This window comes from Heteronotia binoei, chromosome 17 (genome assembly GCF_032191835.1).
Source record: "Heteronotia binoei isolate CCM8104 ecotype False Entrance Well chromosome 17, APGP_CSIRO_Hbin_v1, whole genome shotgun sequence".
NCBI lineage: Eukaryota > Metazoa > Chordata > Lepidosauria > Squamata > Gekkonidae > Heteronotia > Heteronotia binoei.
The window spans coordinates 5,194,484-5,210,494 of record NC_083239.1 but is presented as its reverse complement, the minus strand read 5'-3'; the positions used below and the strand labels follow the sequence as shown (position 1 = coordinate 5,210,494).

The following is a 16,011-nucleotide window of genomic DNA, read 5'->3' as shown; positions in this document are numbered from 1 at the left end:
GCTATGTTGTGCAGCATTGCACAGACAGCAAACCGCATGGCCATCACTAGAAGCTGCATGGTGTCGCAGTATGGAGCTGAGGGGTGGGGAGGAGGGCCGGGGGGGGGCAGAGTTTTGAGGCAGGAGCCGAGAGAGGTGAGGTGGCTCCAGGGGAACTGGTGGGGTGGAAGTGTGAGTGCATGGAGAGCCAGTTTGGTGTAGTGGTTAAGTGTGCGGACTCTTATCTGGGAGAACCGGGTTTGATTCCTCACTCCTCCACTTGCACCTGCTGGCATGGCCTTAGGTCAGCCATAGCTCTGGCAGAGGTTGTCCTTGAAAGGGCAGCTGCTGTGAGAGCCCTCTCCAGCCCCACCCACCTCACAGGGTGTCTGTTGTGGGGGAGGAAGGGAAAGGAGATTGTGAGCCGCTCTGAGACTCTTTGGAGTGGAGGGCGGGATAGAAATCCAATATCTCCATCTACCTCACAGGGTGTCTGTTGTGGGGGAGGAAGGGAAAGGAGATTGTGAGCCGCTCTGAGACTCTTTGGAGTGGAGGGCGGGATAGAAATCCAATATCTCCATCTACCTCACAGGGTGTCTGTTGTGGGGGAGGAAGGTAAAGGAGATTGTGAGCCACTCTGAGACTCTTTGGAGTGGAGGGCGGGATAGAAATCCAATATCTCCATCTACCTCACAGGGTGTCTGTTGTGGGGGAGGAAGGGAAAGGAGATTGTGAGCCGCTCTGAGACTCTTCAGAGTGGAGGGCGGGATATAAATCCAATATCTCCATCTACCTCACAGGGTGTCTGTTGTGGGGGAGGAAGGGAAAGGAGATTGTGAGCCGATCTGAGACTCTTCGGAGTGGAGGGCGGGATATAAATCCAATATCTTCATCTACCTCACAGGGTGTCTGTTGTGGGGAGGAAGGGAAAGGAGATTGTGAGCCGATCTGAGACTCTTCGGAGTGGAGGGCGGGATATAAATCCAATATCTCCATCTACCTCACAGGGTGTCTGTTGTGGGGGAGGAAGGGAAAGGAGATTGTGAGCCACTCTGAGACTCTTCGGAGTGGAGGGCGGGATATAAATCCAATATCTTCTATCTTCTTCTTCTACTTGGGCTGACTCTCCTCTCTCTGCCCCCCCAGGACCATTTCCCCTGATGTTCACAGCTGATTTCATGAACCACTTGCATGCCCCGACCCCCATAAGATGAATGGTGATGGTGGCCTCCATTGTCCTACAGTCATTGGGCATCTCAGAGTCCCTGAGGCAGTGGCTCAGGGCGATGTGATGCAGCAGGCAGACCTCTTCCGATGGCAGCAGTGCTGGGCTGGTGGTGACTGGAGAAGTTAGGGTAGGCAGAGGCGAGGCATGTCCTACTGAGCCAACTGCCATGGCAGAAGATGAGCTGCTGGGCACCTGGAGGAGTTGCATGCCATTGCAAGTGGCAGAGGTGAGGGACAGGGGTGTGTCAAAAGGCAGCTGGGGGAACTGTGGAAGTCTCTCTGGCTCCCTCCTGGCACTGTAGCATAGGGTTGCCAAGTCCAATTTAAGAAATATCTGGGGACTTTGGGGGTGGAGCCAGGAGACATTATGGGTGGAGCCATGATCAAGGCTGTGACAAGCATCATTGAACTCCAAAGGGAGTTCTGGCCATCACATTGAAAGGGACGGCACACCTTTTCAATGCCTTCCTTCCATAGGAAATCATGAAGGATAGGGGCACCTTCTTTTTGGGCTCATAGAATTGGACCCCCTGGTCCAATCGTTTTGAAACTTGGGGGATATTTTGGGGGAGGCACTAGATGCTGTACGGAAAATTTGGTGCCTCTACCTCAAAAAACAGCTTCCCCAGAGCTCCAGATACCTTCATATCAATTCTCCATTATTTTCTATGGGAATAAATCTCCCTAGGGAATAATACGAGTTCCCAGCAGACATTTCCCTCCCCTCCCCCCGCTTTCTGATGACCCTGAAGCGGGGGGAGGACCTCCAAACCGGGGGATCCCCTGCCCCCACCTGGGGATTGGCAACCCTACTGTAGCAAGAGTGGCATAGAGGTTGGTGCTAGGACAGCATGGGCAAAAAATGGAAGCTGGTAAAAAAATTGACAACCTTTGGCAAATTAAAAACTACATTCAGTCCAAAAGTCTGCAAACTGTTATGCAAAACTTTGAACACCTTTGAGCATATAATGGTGTACTGTGGGGCACCAAAGGGCTGTTGGCTAAAGTTTATGGGATATTGATTCAGTATATAGATCCTGTCCCTAGAGCAAAATGGCGATATGATCTCTCTAAAGAAATTTTATTTATTTATTTATTTGTAATTTATATCCCGCCCTTCCCACCAGGTGGCTCAGGGCGGCTTACAACATATAATATCTGACATAAAAATATAAAATTAAGCATAAAAAAAATTAGACATTCTGCAATTAACATAATTAAAATCTAAACATTTCACATAGTTATGTACTTAAATTACAAATCAAAGTAGGGAGAAAAATCTATAAAAAATACACTAACATCATCAGTTAATGTGACTGTAAGCGGGGGGGTGGAAACCCTGTTTGAAATTGCTCTATACCCCAGACAGGACCTGTCGGATGAATAAAGGGATCTGTGGTGACAGTGTTTACAAGCTAACAATTCTGCTATTTATATATGGTGGAGCTGCCCAGCTTTGAAGAAATTTTGACAAAACGTCTACAGTGTATTAAGTGAGATGGTGAGCGGTATGAAGTCCAATGCTAATCCAGTTGGACAGTTTGGACAGTTTAGACCAGTAAAAGGCATGTGTGTTAACTGAGAAACATGACAATTGCAGCAAGGTTATTTATTGCAAAATGCCGGACACAAAGATACTATCAATAGAATTATGGTGAAGGAAGTATGGATCGTGGACAAAATTACAGCGTGCCAGAAGTTAAAGTTATACATAACTTGTGAAGAAATGGAAGCCTGGAAGATGTTTAAAACCAGAGGAAGATATAAGAAGAAGGCTTTTATATCCTGGTTTTCTCTACCTTAAGAAGTCTCAAAGCAGCTTACAGTCACCTTCCCCTCCTCTCCCCACAACTGGCACCCTGTGAGGTAGACCGGAGTTCTGAGAGAACTTGACTGGCCCAAAGCCACCCAGCAGGCATCATGTGGAGAAGTGGAGAATCAACCCCGGGTCTCCAGAACAGAGTTCACCAGTCTTAACCACAACCCCACACTGGCTCTGAGAGGCTGAAATACTCTTGTATATTTACAATTTATTTCTGTATCTTACATTGCTGTTTAAAAAAATCGTAGATACCGAGGTAACTAATGAGAAAAATGTATCAGCTAGATTTTAGTATGTGTCGTATGACTTTTTTTTGTAACATTGCAGCATTTATTAGGTAACATCTTCTGATTCAAGTTTTGTAATCATATCCAATCATATTCCATTTCAAATAAATAAAACAGAGCTCTGGATTAGACTTGCCTTTACAACCGTTGCACCTGAACTTGGGCATCCTGTATCCAAAATCCAACGTAGCCCAGAGCCTGAGTCAATACTAAGTCTTTATTCTACCTTTTGCTTTACAGTTCTGCTGATGCGCTTTTCGTTTCTGTACATGCCACTGGTGATGAAGATGCTGGCCTGTCCCCACAAAGAGAGGGGAGAAGTTTTGACTGACCACTGCAGAAATGGAAAATCCTGAACAATGAAGGTGCTGGAGTTTCGACCCGTAACCATCCAGATTCTGACAAATGCAATAGGAGTGAATTCACTAGTTAGAGACATTGAGTTTGGGGACCGGGGAGGGGGGAATTCAGGTAGTGGTATGACATGTTGATAAGACAGTATACCATCTCATGACCATCTCATTCAAGCACAGATTCCAGCAACCTTAGAATCTTTACTTTCCTATTTTTTTTAAAAAAAATAATAATAATAGGGTTCCTATTATTTCAGCTTGCAAAGATAGACTTGAAGTGCTCTGGGCAGTATTTTAAAGAAATCCTCAATGCAGAGGTAGGGCTGATCAGGATTTGTTAAGTCTTTGCACTGTGCAATTTCCATGCCTTCCAATGCTGTATGCCACGCTGGTCACTAACTGTAGTCAAAGGAGATCACAAAAGTTCTGATTTTCTCGTAGCTTTTCTTGTAAAAAAAATATATTTCAGAGGAGATATATCTTCCACTCTTAATGACGCAGCCCACTTTTGTGCCTCTGTTTTATACATAACGTGCTGTCAGAGCATGACATCCATTTGAAGACTTATTGGAGGAGTCAGTTATTAGATGTAAGAGAACAGAGTACGTAATACTATCATCTGGTTCAATTGTACGATCAGTGTGTGTTCAAGGGTGACCTGGGTGTTCCCCCCCCCCCCGCCTCCAAGAATATCTGAAGTGTCCTTAACACCTTTTCTCAGCAGGCACCAAACTTACAGAAACAACATGTTAAATGATATGTCGCCGCTAGTAATCCTGTACAATAGTAAATCCTGAATTTTCGTGAGTCATCGTGTCAGTCCTTGAGCAGGAAGATGGATCTCTACCACCTTTTACAAATAAAGAGCAAAACTATGTCAAAAGTCAACAGCAGACCAAAAAGACCCAGTACGGTATATAACAGCCTGTTTGCATATCCGAATCTTTACTGATAATTGACCCATAAAGTTAGTATTTCTTTTTCCAAGGCTTTTATTAGGAAATGGCACGCATGAAGTCATACATGGGAGCGGCCTGTGCAATAGTTTCATTGCATTAGCCTAAAATAGGCGCATGCTCACACTTGAATTCCTGGCAAACGTTGCCCTTTTTGTAAAACATCTCTATGAAACCCTTTGTAGCACTCCACCTATCTCTCAAATATATCTTAATAACATATTTATCCAGGGCTTTTTTTGTAGCAGGAACTCCTTTGGATATTAGGCCACACACCCCTGATGTAGCCAATCCTTCAAGAGCTTAGAGTAGGCCCTGGAATAAGAGCCCTGTAAGCTCTTGGAGGATTGGCTACATCAGGGGCACGTGGCCTAATATACAAAGAAGCTCCTGCTACAAAAAACGGAGCCCTGTATTTATCATTTTATTTTAAAATTAATTTAACTTAAATCATATTCTTTTTATTTAAAGATCCATATTTGATTCTGCACTGAGCCACATTTAGCTAGAGCCATAGATTCCAGATTCCCTATCCTACCAGATTGACCCCAGGTTTTTTGGTTTATACAGTATGTGCTGAGGTTGCTGGAATTACCTCTTTTAAGTAATAAGAATGCTCTGCAGATGTTACTCATTGGCCCCAAAGACCCTTATTTATGCAAAACAAACATTCTCAGATTCTTTACTTAAAAAAAAAGGAAAGAAAACACGTTCTAATCCTTAAACTTCCAAAGTATGGAAGTATGTGGGCAATGATTAGTGAAATATTTCAAGACAGAGATTATGGGTCTTATCAGGATTTCCAGCATCTGCATTGCAGAGTTTCTATGACTTCCATTGCTATTGTTGACTTTGAGTGTTTGATGAGGACTACAAAATCCAGCTTTCTAGTGCATAAATATTTGGTACAAAATAGGCAAAGCTCTGATTTATGATTAGGATGTCTGTCCTTGGTCCATTTTGTGTAGTAGCCACAAGGGGGCAGTGGAAGCTCATAGGTTGCTAAAAAAAAGTTTTAGACAGTTATTTCATTTATTGTGTTTGCTTCCATTGTCTGACCAAGTACAACCTGTGTCTTCCCTGCCATCCTGTTTTCTGGCACCTCAGTACTTTAAGAGATAGATGGTGCCATTTTGGCACTAAGGCCAAAATGTTGTCTAGGCTTGTAATGCATTGTCTTCTGCCACTCTCAGTGCAAAATGGATATTCTTTTGCAATCCACATTTCCTTAATTATTTCCTGCCAAGAAATATATAATTGCTCTGCAGCCAATTTATAAATTGTGGTTTGGTTGCAAAGGGCATCTTTGCCTCCTTTTCAAATGCCCCCGGCAGTGTCTAAATAATTTTTGTTCCTCATCCCCTAGCCAAGTTTAAAAATATATATAATTAAGTCTAGGTTTTGGAGAGGGAGAACTATTTTTTTTAGTGTGTTTATTTCACTTATACCCCATTTTCTTTCTCAGTAGGGACCCAAACTGACATCATTCTTCTTTTCTACTATTTAGCCACACAAACACCCAAAATGGGGTTTTCTGCAAATTTGGATGAGCCACCTAGGTTTGCAGAAAAATCTGAAAAGTTGTTTTTCTAAACCCACTAGGGGGTTTAAATGCCTCCTTAAAATAAAAATCAGACAATGCACTTATTACCTTTTTCATTGAATCTGTTGGTGGCTCTCAGGCTTGGCTGCTGTGGGCACTGGCAACTGGGAAATTCTTCAGGCCTGGGGCAGCTCCCGGAAGCTGCAGGAAGCCATTGTTGTTGTTGGGATGGCGGGGGGGGGGGGGGAGGTTACAAAGTCAGGAGCTCAACATCTGAGCTTAACATCTAAGACCAGTGTGTGTGGGGGGCGGGGGGAGAAGCCTTGGAGATTGACAGCTGTGCAGCTCCTGACCTCTGATGCCATTGTGGAAGGGGGAGGCTTGGAGGCTGGGAGCTGCACATCTCTTGACCTTAGGGGTCGGAGGGTGTGTGTGAGAAGCCTCAGAGATCAAGAGCCATGCAACTCTCGACTTCTGAAGCAGCTGTGCGGGGGGGGGGGGGGACTTGAAGATTGGAAGCTGAGCAACAGGAGAGCGACTACCAGGTAGGCTGACAAATCAGGGGAGGAGTAGATCAATAGAGGGCAAAAGAGATGGGTAATATGTTGACAGATCAAATGAAGGGAAGACTGATGGAGAAGGGTTTGGGGGCAAAAGACTTGGATTGTAAGTTGACAGATAAGGGGAAGGGAAGATAATGGAGAAGGGCTGGGAGGCAAAAGAGATGGGTAATATGTTGACAGATCAAATGAAGGGAAGACTGATGGAGAAGGGTTTGGGGGCAAAAGACTTGGATTGTAAGTTGACAGATAAGGGGAAGGGAAGATAATGGAGGAGGGCTGGGAGGCAAAAGAGATGGGGGTAGGTTCAGTGATAAGGGAAGAGCATTATGCTCTGGAAGAGCACTACGCTCTGCTGATCAAAATCTACTGGTAATTCCTGGCCATAAAGAGGTCCTGCTGTCCTCAGCGAGGTCCTGGACTTTCTCAGTCCGGGCCCCAACCTGGTGGAACTCTTTGCTGGAAGACACTAGGGCCCTGTGGGATCTTCTACAATTCCACAGGGCCCGTAAAGCAGAGATGTTCTGCCAAGCTTTCGCTTGAGGACAGCGATGGTTGCTGGGCTGGCACCACCCTCCCCCTTCCCCCCTGCACTTTAAGGGAGGACTGCTCCCAATGCCTAGAAAGCAGAGCTACAGCACTTCATAAAGGATGTCCATTGGGTTGTAACTGCTTTTAATTCATTGGTTTCATTGATTTTTATGTGTATTTCTTGTTGTACATCACCTAGAGCCCGGCATTGGCTGGGATGAGGTGATCCGCACATTTAAATAACAACAACAACGACGTCGGAGAAGGAGGATGCAAAGAGGGGGATGCATCCTTGCTGCAAGCGTCTTACAGGTAAAAAAAAAAGAGAAAAAGGCCCATTATGCATGCACATCTTACTGCAAATTTTCAGAGCAGTAAGCCTTTAATCTTGACTTCGAATTTCGCGCCTGCCTTATGCACCCTCCTTTTTTCCTCTGGTGCATTTCTTCTGCAGCTACAATTTTTTTTTTTAAAAAAACCACTTTTCTAAATCAAGGTGGAACATCAAGTTGTGATGTGTGGGGGTGGCATCCAAAGGGTTTTTTTTTTTTTTTGTAATTATGCAATGGCCCTGTCACAGCTGCACAGTAGCATCCAGCAAGCACCTTCCATTCAAATCCTTGTGGTTCAGGTTTTGTGCGTGCATTGCATCATTAGTCCATTCAATGAAAGGGAACACAAAGGCAAGCAGGCAAAGGGGGGAACCCAATGTTGAAACTAACCAGACTTTTTTCTGAAATTCACAACAAAGCCCCGTTTTCCATATTGCGGAGTACTTGGGGGTTCTCTTCTGTGTTATTAGCCACTGTGAATAATGGGAAAGACTTACATGCTGTATTAAGGTAAACATTAACACAGAGGAAAGCTTGTTTGAGGAGCATACAACACAACAGCATGTTTGGAGCAAACAAGAAAGAAGGCAATTTGTGTGGAGGAGGGGTCTTTTGGCAGAAGCTCTAGAGAGCTTTTGGGTTCTTTGAAATTTATGCAGTGGAATTTATTTTAAATCATTTCATTCCCCCCCTCTTCAGGAGTCCAATGCCGTTTCCAACACAATTGAAACCCCACTGACCCCTTGTACGCAAATAATGTCAGCAATCCACATTTCTCCAAGATATGATTTGCTTGTATGCTTCCAGAGTGCCATGCTATATTAAGACACATGTTAACGAAGAGGAAAGCTTGTTTAAGGTGCATCCAGCACACTGGCGTGTTTGTGGCAAACAGGGAGGCAAGAGGCCAGTATGTTGGCATAGCAGATTCTTAGTTAATCAGCTTTGGCAACATCCTGATTCCCAACCAGCTCTCACTAAAAGGAATATTCTGACACACTGAATGCACAGGACTTTATTGAAGAGTTGCTTGGCCTGGTACCAGACGGGACTGTGCTCCTTAAGATGATCTCACCTCTTCTATGAGGGTGGGAGAAAGAGGCCACTTGACTTGCTCTGCCCTCCAAGGTTCTGCCCGCGTTTGGGGCCTCACCCAGAAAGCCTGCACTTTAAGTGCACCCTGCAAAGAACCGTGGCAGGAGCTGGCTCTGTGTCTTCTCTGGATAGCCAATTTAGCCTCGGGTTACTGCTCTGGGCAACCAGGCATCCCCCAGCTGCTTCCTGCAGGGTCCTGACAGCAAGTCCTAGTGGTAGCAGTGTTAATGCGCCCGAGCTTAAGAGGGTGGTCTTTAGCGACGCAAAGAATGAAGGTGCACACAGCAGTTGTAAAACCACTATATACAATTTATTTACACTTCTCACTCTCCAATCCAACAGAATGCTCCGCTGCTCTCCAACTTCCATAGCCCACACATAGTGTCTTTGTACATTTATACATCTGGTAACCAATCAGCTTCCTGCTGAGTCATGCTGATGCAAGCTCTAGGCTGATGCAACCTCTGGCAACCAGCCACCACCTGTCATTTAGATGATCTAGCTTAGCAGATCAGTTTCACTTTCCCAGCATGTGCTAGAAAACTGTCAGGATTATTTACATACAAGCGACATCCCTCCTCAGTTTTAAAGCTCATGCTACAATCCATTACAATATTACATATTCATATTGTTTCCATACATTGGTTACATTTGCCTTTTATATATTTACAATTGTTACAATTTAGCATTCAGCCCCTGAAACTCAGTGCTGACACACACACATTTAGCCTTGCTCGTTAACTTCACTTGCAGGCACATTCTTATCTGTTAGATAGCCTCCTCCAGGCTCATTACTCCCTTATCTCTCTGGCTTGTTCTGCCAGAACATTTTACCATCCATTTCTAATACAGAGGCACACTGTTTTCCAGCATACATTTTACAGCTTAGAGTCTTTTACATTTCAGTTTAACATTCACATTTTTGAGTTTTTTACATTTCAGTTTAACAGTTACATTTTACAGTTACAGCTTAACACATTTTGGAGCAGCCAGTTCTGTCTTTGATGTTTCATTCATTTCTTCTAGCATTCTAGCATATGTTTATTTACATATTGAGCCCTTTATTTAATTACTGTTTTAAAGCCTCACTTTTCAGGCTGTTAGCTCATGTCTCTCCCTTCTCTTTGGAAGATTTACCATAGAGCAATTCCATTACGCTTGGATAGGTTTTAGGTTCCTCATCATACAGATAACCTCCTTCCCCTTCTGCGGAAGAGGTACCAAAGTTTAGGTCCAGTGCACTCTGTTAACACCTGGGCTCTCCATTAGGCAGATAACCCCCATTGCCCAGATAATGTATCTCATTGTCATAGCCGTACCGCTTCGGCGGCACTCCCTTATTTTCCCTTGCTGAGACCCTGATTTCTGCTGGTTCACTCTACAGCCTCAGAGCACTCTTGCTCAACGCTGCCTGAACTGCCTGCACCTTCCTCTTCCTGTTTCAGTGAGGGAGCTTCTTTGCTTACATCTGACTTCTGCCCCTCCTCACTTTTCAGAGACAACTGCAGTTCAGCTCTCTTGGGCATTTCATTAGCATGGATATTAGACCAATTTTCATCCTCACAAAATGATGCTGAACGGCTTAGTTTTATTACATCATTGCCATCCACAAACCTATAGGATTTCATGCCATTTTGATAGCCCACAAACAACAGTTTCCTGGCTCTGGCACCACCCTTCCTCCTTTTGTCCAGAGGAATGTTGACCCATGCCTTAGACCCAAAGATCCTAAGGTAGTCCAGGTTTGGGTTTTTTCCATATAGGACTCTATAGGGTATATTGTTCAGAGCTTCAGTCCACAATCTATTAGATATAAAACAAGATGTTTTTAATGCTTCTCCCCAATATGCCAGCTTCAATCCACTGTCTTCCAGTAAAGCATGGAACATGCCCTGGAGAAGACCTGCTCTGCGTTCCACCACCCCGTTCTCCCATGGAGAGGAGACATTGGCAACCTTGTGATTTATGCCCTCTTGTTTCAGATAGCTGGCAAAGTTTTGGCTCAAAAACTCACCTCCCATATCGGTCTGGAGTGCGGCTATCTTAGAATTTAATTGCTTTTGTACTCTCCTTGCCCAGTACTTAAACGTAGGAAACACATCACTTTTATGTTTGATTGCATACACCCACGCAAACCTGCTGTAATCATCAACTATAATTAAGCCAAATCTATTTTTTGAAATACTGGGTGCATACGGCCCCACGACATCTGCGTGGACTAATTGGAGTGGTCTCACAGACACTCGGTCACTCCTCTTAGACGCTGGAAATGCTTTTGATTTAGCTTCTTTACAGACATTACAATCTAAGAACACATTGCATTTGTCCACTTTTTCACCTTGCAATATCTCTAATGTTTTGTTTATGGTATTATAGCTGGCGTGGCCAAGCCTTCTATGCAAACGGTGAATGCACCTGCTGTGAGGTTGTTTATTCCACACCGCCTGTGCCTTCCCCACCGTCTGCTCAAGCTCATAGACGTTAGCCTTTAACACACCCTCAGCCAGCCTTTTACCTTTTTTCAGAATCTCACAGCCCTTATCATCAAAAGACACTGTGAACCCAGCTGTTGCCAGGACTGAGACGCTTAGCAAATTAGTCTCCAACTCTGGCACACACAGCACATTGCTAAAGGTATGATTAAGTCCAGGAAAATGGACTGTGTCTTGGCAAAGCACGTCAGCCTCCCGGCCATCAGCCAAGCTTACAGTTTTTTGAATAGCCGGTCTGCTGTCCTGCAACTGGTCTTGCTTGCAGCAAAAAATCTGCGTAGCCCCAGAGTCAATGATCCATGGCACACTCTGTAGCCCTGAGCCAGTTCTCACCAGAGTTGCCTGGGGTGTCCTTGAAGACTGCTGCCGGCTCCTTCTCTGCTGCTGTTGAGGACAACTCCTCCACAAATGCCCGAACTGGTTGCATAGATAGCACCGCTTCTTCTGCACTTGCAAGGCTCTCTCCTCCTGCTTTGCCTCCCAGCTGGAAACGGCTCCCACAGGCTTCGGCTTGCACTCCACTGGCTTATCCCTCCAGTCAGCCTGTTCCTTACTTTCCAGCTGCCGTTGCTCCTCAGCCAAGAGTTTGCCAGTTACATAAGGCAGAGTCAGCCTATCTGTATCCTGGCCTTCAAAGGCTATCACAAGCATGTCAAACCTCTCATGCAGAGAGCTCAGTATTAAGTAGATCTTATCTTCCTCAGCCACCGCCTTCCCTCTCACCTCTAGCTCTTGGAAACAGACAGACATACCATCGAGGTGGTCCCTCACCGACTCGCCGGCCAGCATTCGTTTCCTGTAGAGCCTCCGAGTTAGAGATATCAGCGAGCCTGCTGATTTCTGGACATACACGGCCTTGAGAGCTTCCCAAGCCTCCTTTGCTGTCTGGTGCCCACGGACATGCACCAGCTGGTCGTCTGAGACACTCAGAATGATTGTAGCTAGAGCCTTTTGGTCCTGAACGGCTTCTGCCGGTGTGGGATCAACGAGAGGAGCTGACACACAGTCACAAAGCCCCTCTTTCTTCAAGAAATGCTCTAGCCTCAACGACCAGGTATTGTAGTTGGTGGTGGTCAGTTTATACACCAGCATGGTAGCTGCTGCTGTAGCCATCCTGCTCAGCCTCCAGCGTCCAGCGTTCAGCCACTGCTGGTCTCACCTCCAAGGCAGCCTCTGGAGCACCTCAGCGTCCTTTCTTCACCACCTCTCTCAGAGCTTCTAGGCGCAGCGGAAGCGTGCTGGGCCCATAACCCTGTTGATGCGCCCGAGCTTAAGAGGGTGGTCTTTAGCGACGCAAAGAATGAAGGTTGCACACAGAGTTGTAAAACCACTATATACAATTTATTTACACCTCTCACCCTCCAATCTGACAGAATGCTCCGCTGCTCTCCAACTTCCATAACCCACACATAGTGTCTTTGTACATTTATACATCTGGTAACCAATCAGCTTCCTGCTGAGTCATGCTGATGCAAGCTCTAGGCTGATGCAACCTCTGGCAACCAGCCACCACCTGTCATTTAGATGATCTAGCTTAGCAGATCAGTTTCACTTTCCCAGCATGTGCTAGAAAACTGTCAGGATTATTTACATACAAGCGACAAGCAGACACCTTTCTGAGGAGCTGTGCCTCCTATCGAGCTGGTGGGGGATCAACCTGGCTTGTCTCCATTCTCCCTCCAATACTGCCTGCTCAACTGCCAGTTTGGTGTAGTGGTTAAGTGTGCGGACTCTTATCTGGGAGAACTGGGTTTGATTCCCCACTCCTCCACTTGCACCTGCTAGCATATATGAACATATGAAGCTGCCTTATACTGAATCAGACCCTTGGTCCATCAAAGTCAGTATTGTCTTCTCAGACTGGCAGCGGCTCTCCAGGGTCTCCATGGCCTTGGGTCAGCCATAGCTCTGGCAGAGGTTGTCCTTGAAAGGGCAGCTGCTGTGAGAGCCCTCTCCAGCCTCACCCACCTCACAGGGTGTCTGTTATAGGGGAGAAAATAAAGGAGATTGTGAGCCGCTCTGAGACTCTTCAGAGTGGAGGGCGGGATATAAATCCAATATCTTCATCCACCTCACAGGGTGTCTGTTGTGGGGGAGGAAGGTAAAGGAGATTGTGAGCTGCTCTGAGACTCTTCAGAGTGGAGGGTGGGATATAAATCCAATATCTTCATCTACCTCACAGGGTGTCTGTTGTGGGGGGGGGGGAAGGTAAAGGAGATTGTGAGCTGCTCTGAGACTCTTCGGAGTGGAGGGCAGGATATAAATCCAATATCTTCTTCTTCTTCCAATTTTAATGTTAGGCTTCCAGAAACTGCCAAAATGGGTTTTCCCTCCAAAACTTGTTCACTAAAGCATTAAAGGGAAAAATGTTTTCAGATCTTTAGGCTTCCCACCCCAGTCTCTCTCTCTCTCTCCCTATCTCATGTAAATTTCATTCCACACTGACAATCCCCCCCCCTTTGTTTTATTTCCATGCACAACTGAAATCCTTTTTCTTTTGCACTGGGGATGCTGCCATTTTCCAATCCCCCTTTCAAGTCGATATCAGGAGGGAATTCAACCTAGCACCGTTCCTTTTAAACTCCTCCTGTCATTCTAATTTTTTTGGTTTTGGTGATCTGAGACTAGCAATAGCCTCATGCCATTTGTCAAAAAAAAAAATGTAAAAACAAGGGGGGAATGAAACTTCTACACCAATGAAAGAGGGAAGATGTTGGAAGGTCCAGTGTGAGAAGAACGTTGCTTGGAAATGATGGTGGCTTAATTTTGAGACTCCTGCCCTTCTTCCGCCTGCTGCTGCAAAACAAGCAAAAATCCAGTGGGAAATGAAGCATGGACTGAGTAAGGTGGCAGCAAAGGGAAAACAACCTACTGCTGTTGCCTTGGTTGATACTTTCTTCACTCCTAGGGATGCAACAGAGAAAGCTGGCATTGCAAACGAGATGGGAGCAGGGCAAATAAAGAGCAACAATGACCCAGTGAGCAGGAGAGATTTCCATGAATTTGAAATTAAAATGCTAGACAAATCAACAAAACTGCTTTACGCCATCTTCATACAATTGCGGGAGAGTCAGTAAGCCCTTGAGGACACAAACCAAACAACTGAAACAACCTTAGAATTAAAGCTTATACTACAAGAAGAGAATAAAGTCCTCCAAGCTAATGAAAACCACCTCTAGGATTAAATTAAGGACTTTGAATGCAAAGCCTGTCAATTTAATTTACGGCTTTGTGGTTTTGCCAAGGATGAGGAAGGAGACACAGAGCTCATTATATTTCTCTCCTTTTGGTTTGCAAAAGTCCATTCTTTGGAGAAGGGAGTGGCACAGCATTATTGTACAATTTTTTTATCACCATGTAAAGGCTAAAATCCAGAAGGAGGCGTGCACCAATGGCTCGTTACATTCAATGTTAAAAAGATCTTGATTTTTCTGGACTTCCCACCAGAGGTTTTACTAAGAAGGAAAGAACTCAAACCCATAGTGAAGTTTGACAGAAGCGAAGGTTCGCTATAAATGGGGGTTTCCCTGCAAGTTGATAGCTATGCATAATGTCTCTTCCTTCTCCCCAGATAACCTTGAGAATGGCAAGCAACTCCTACATATTTTGAAGCTGTCTCCTCTGGAGGAAGAAAAAAAATCTGTATGCAAAGAAAACCACAAAGTTCCATCCTAACGCTAATTGTTGGAGTTAGATCCCTGTGAAGGGTTGTCAAAACGAGTCTTGAAGTCTAGACTTTTATTTAGAATTTCCACTGAAAATCTCTTTATTTCATCATTAAATGTTGCAGCTTGGGGGGGGGTTGGTCTTTTTAGCCTCCTCCTATTAATGGAAACCCCAGATAGATGGTCAGTCTTACAAGTTGCTATTTTTAATACTGGTCACCCATGGTTTGGGACTCCACCTCATGTTAGAGGGTTTTTTGTTTCTTTGATGTTGTTAATTCTCTTTTTTTTTCTGTACTCAGTTGCTTGGTGTGTGTTTTTTTTGTGTACAAAGAATCACCAAGTAAACAGAATAAGATATTTCACGTTGGTTAGTCTCACATATCTCTGGCCTGACAAACCTGGTCCATTAACAATGTTTCTGCTTGTTATTACTGTTCATAACTACTAGACTTTGAAATAGATTGCTATGTTGAAATATTTATTATTACAGAGTTTCTTGGGACAATCGCCTAATGTTTTATCTAGTTCATGAACTGTGACATGCTTCTGTTAGAAGTCTTTTTGTCAAATAGTGCACTATGGATAATGCTATTAAAACCCTTTATTTTAACTGTAGAGGTCTTAGTGATCAAGAGGAAAAGAGTTTCATCTATGTTTACAAAAGAACACCCAGATGTCCTCTTCCTACAAGAGACTCATCTCAGGGCTAGTAATCTCCTAAGGTCCCCCCACCAATATGCTGCCCTTAGCTCATCCAAAGCCAGGGGAGTAACGATCTTACTGACTATGCCTACTTTCCACCTATATTTAATGTGCATACTCACATTGATTATATATTTCTTTTCATAAGTTTGATAAATCATTCCTATTCTTCAAATATAGGATGTAAAACTTTATCAGGCCACGCTCCAGTAAAATGTATTCTTTATCCCAAAGAAAATCATGCTAACTCTCTTTTATTAAATCACTCTTTCAACAGAGAATTAGAACAGGAAATTAAAAACTACTTTGATTTGAATACAAATAAAGCCATCCATCCATCTGCATTACGGGATGTTATGAAGACCATCGTTCATGGGAAATGTATTTCGTTAGCCACATTCTACAAAAAACAGAGAGAACAACACAGATTAGAACTATTATCCAGAATCGAAGACCTTGAATCT

General features: G+C 44.5%; 1 protein-coding gene across 1 annotated transcript in view; it reads left to right on the top strand.

Annotated features, from left to right (window-relative positions):
- The window catches only part of TCEA3 (transcription elongation factor A3), a 52,982-nt gene extending 48,507 nt beyond the window's left edge, over positions 1-4,475 (top strand). Inside the window, exon 11 of the mRNA XM_060258380.1 lies at positions 3,556-4,475. Coding sequence (XP_060114363.1) covers positions 3,556-3,564 — 9 coding nt within the window. The 3' untranslated portion in view covers positions 3,565-4,475. The remainder of the gene's footprint in view (positions 1-3,555) is intronic.
- Positions 4,476-16,011: the final 11,536 nt, after the last annotated feature.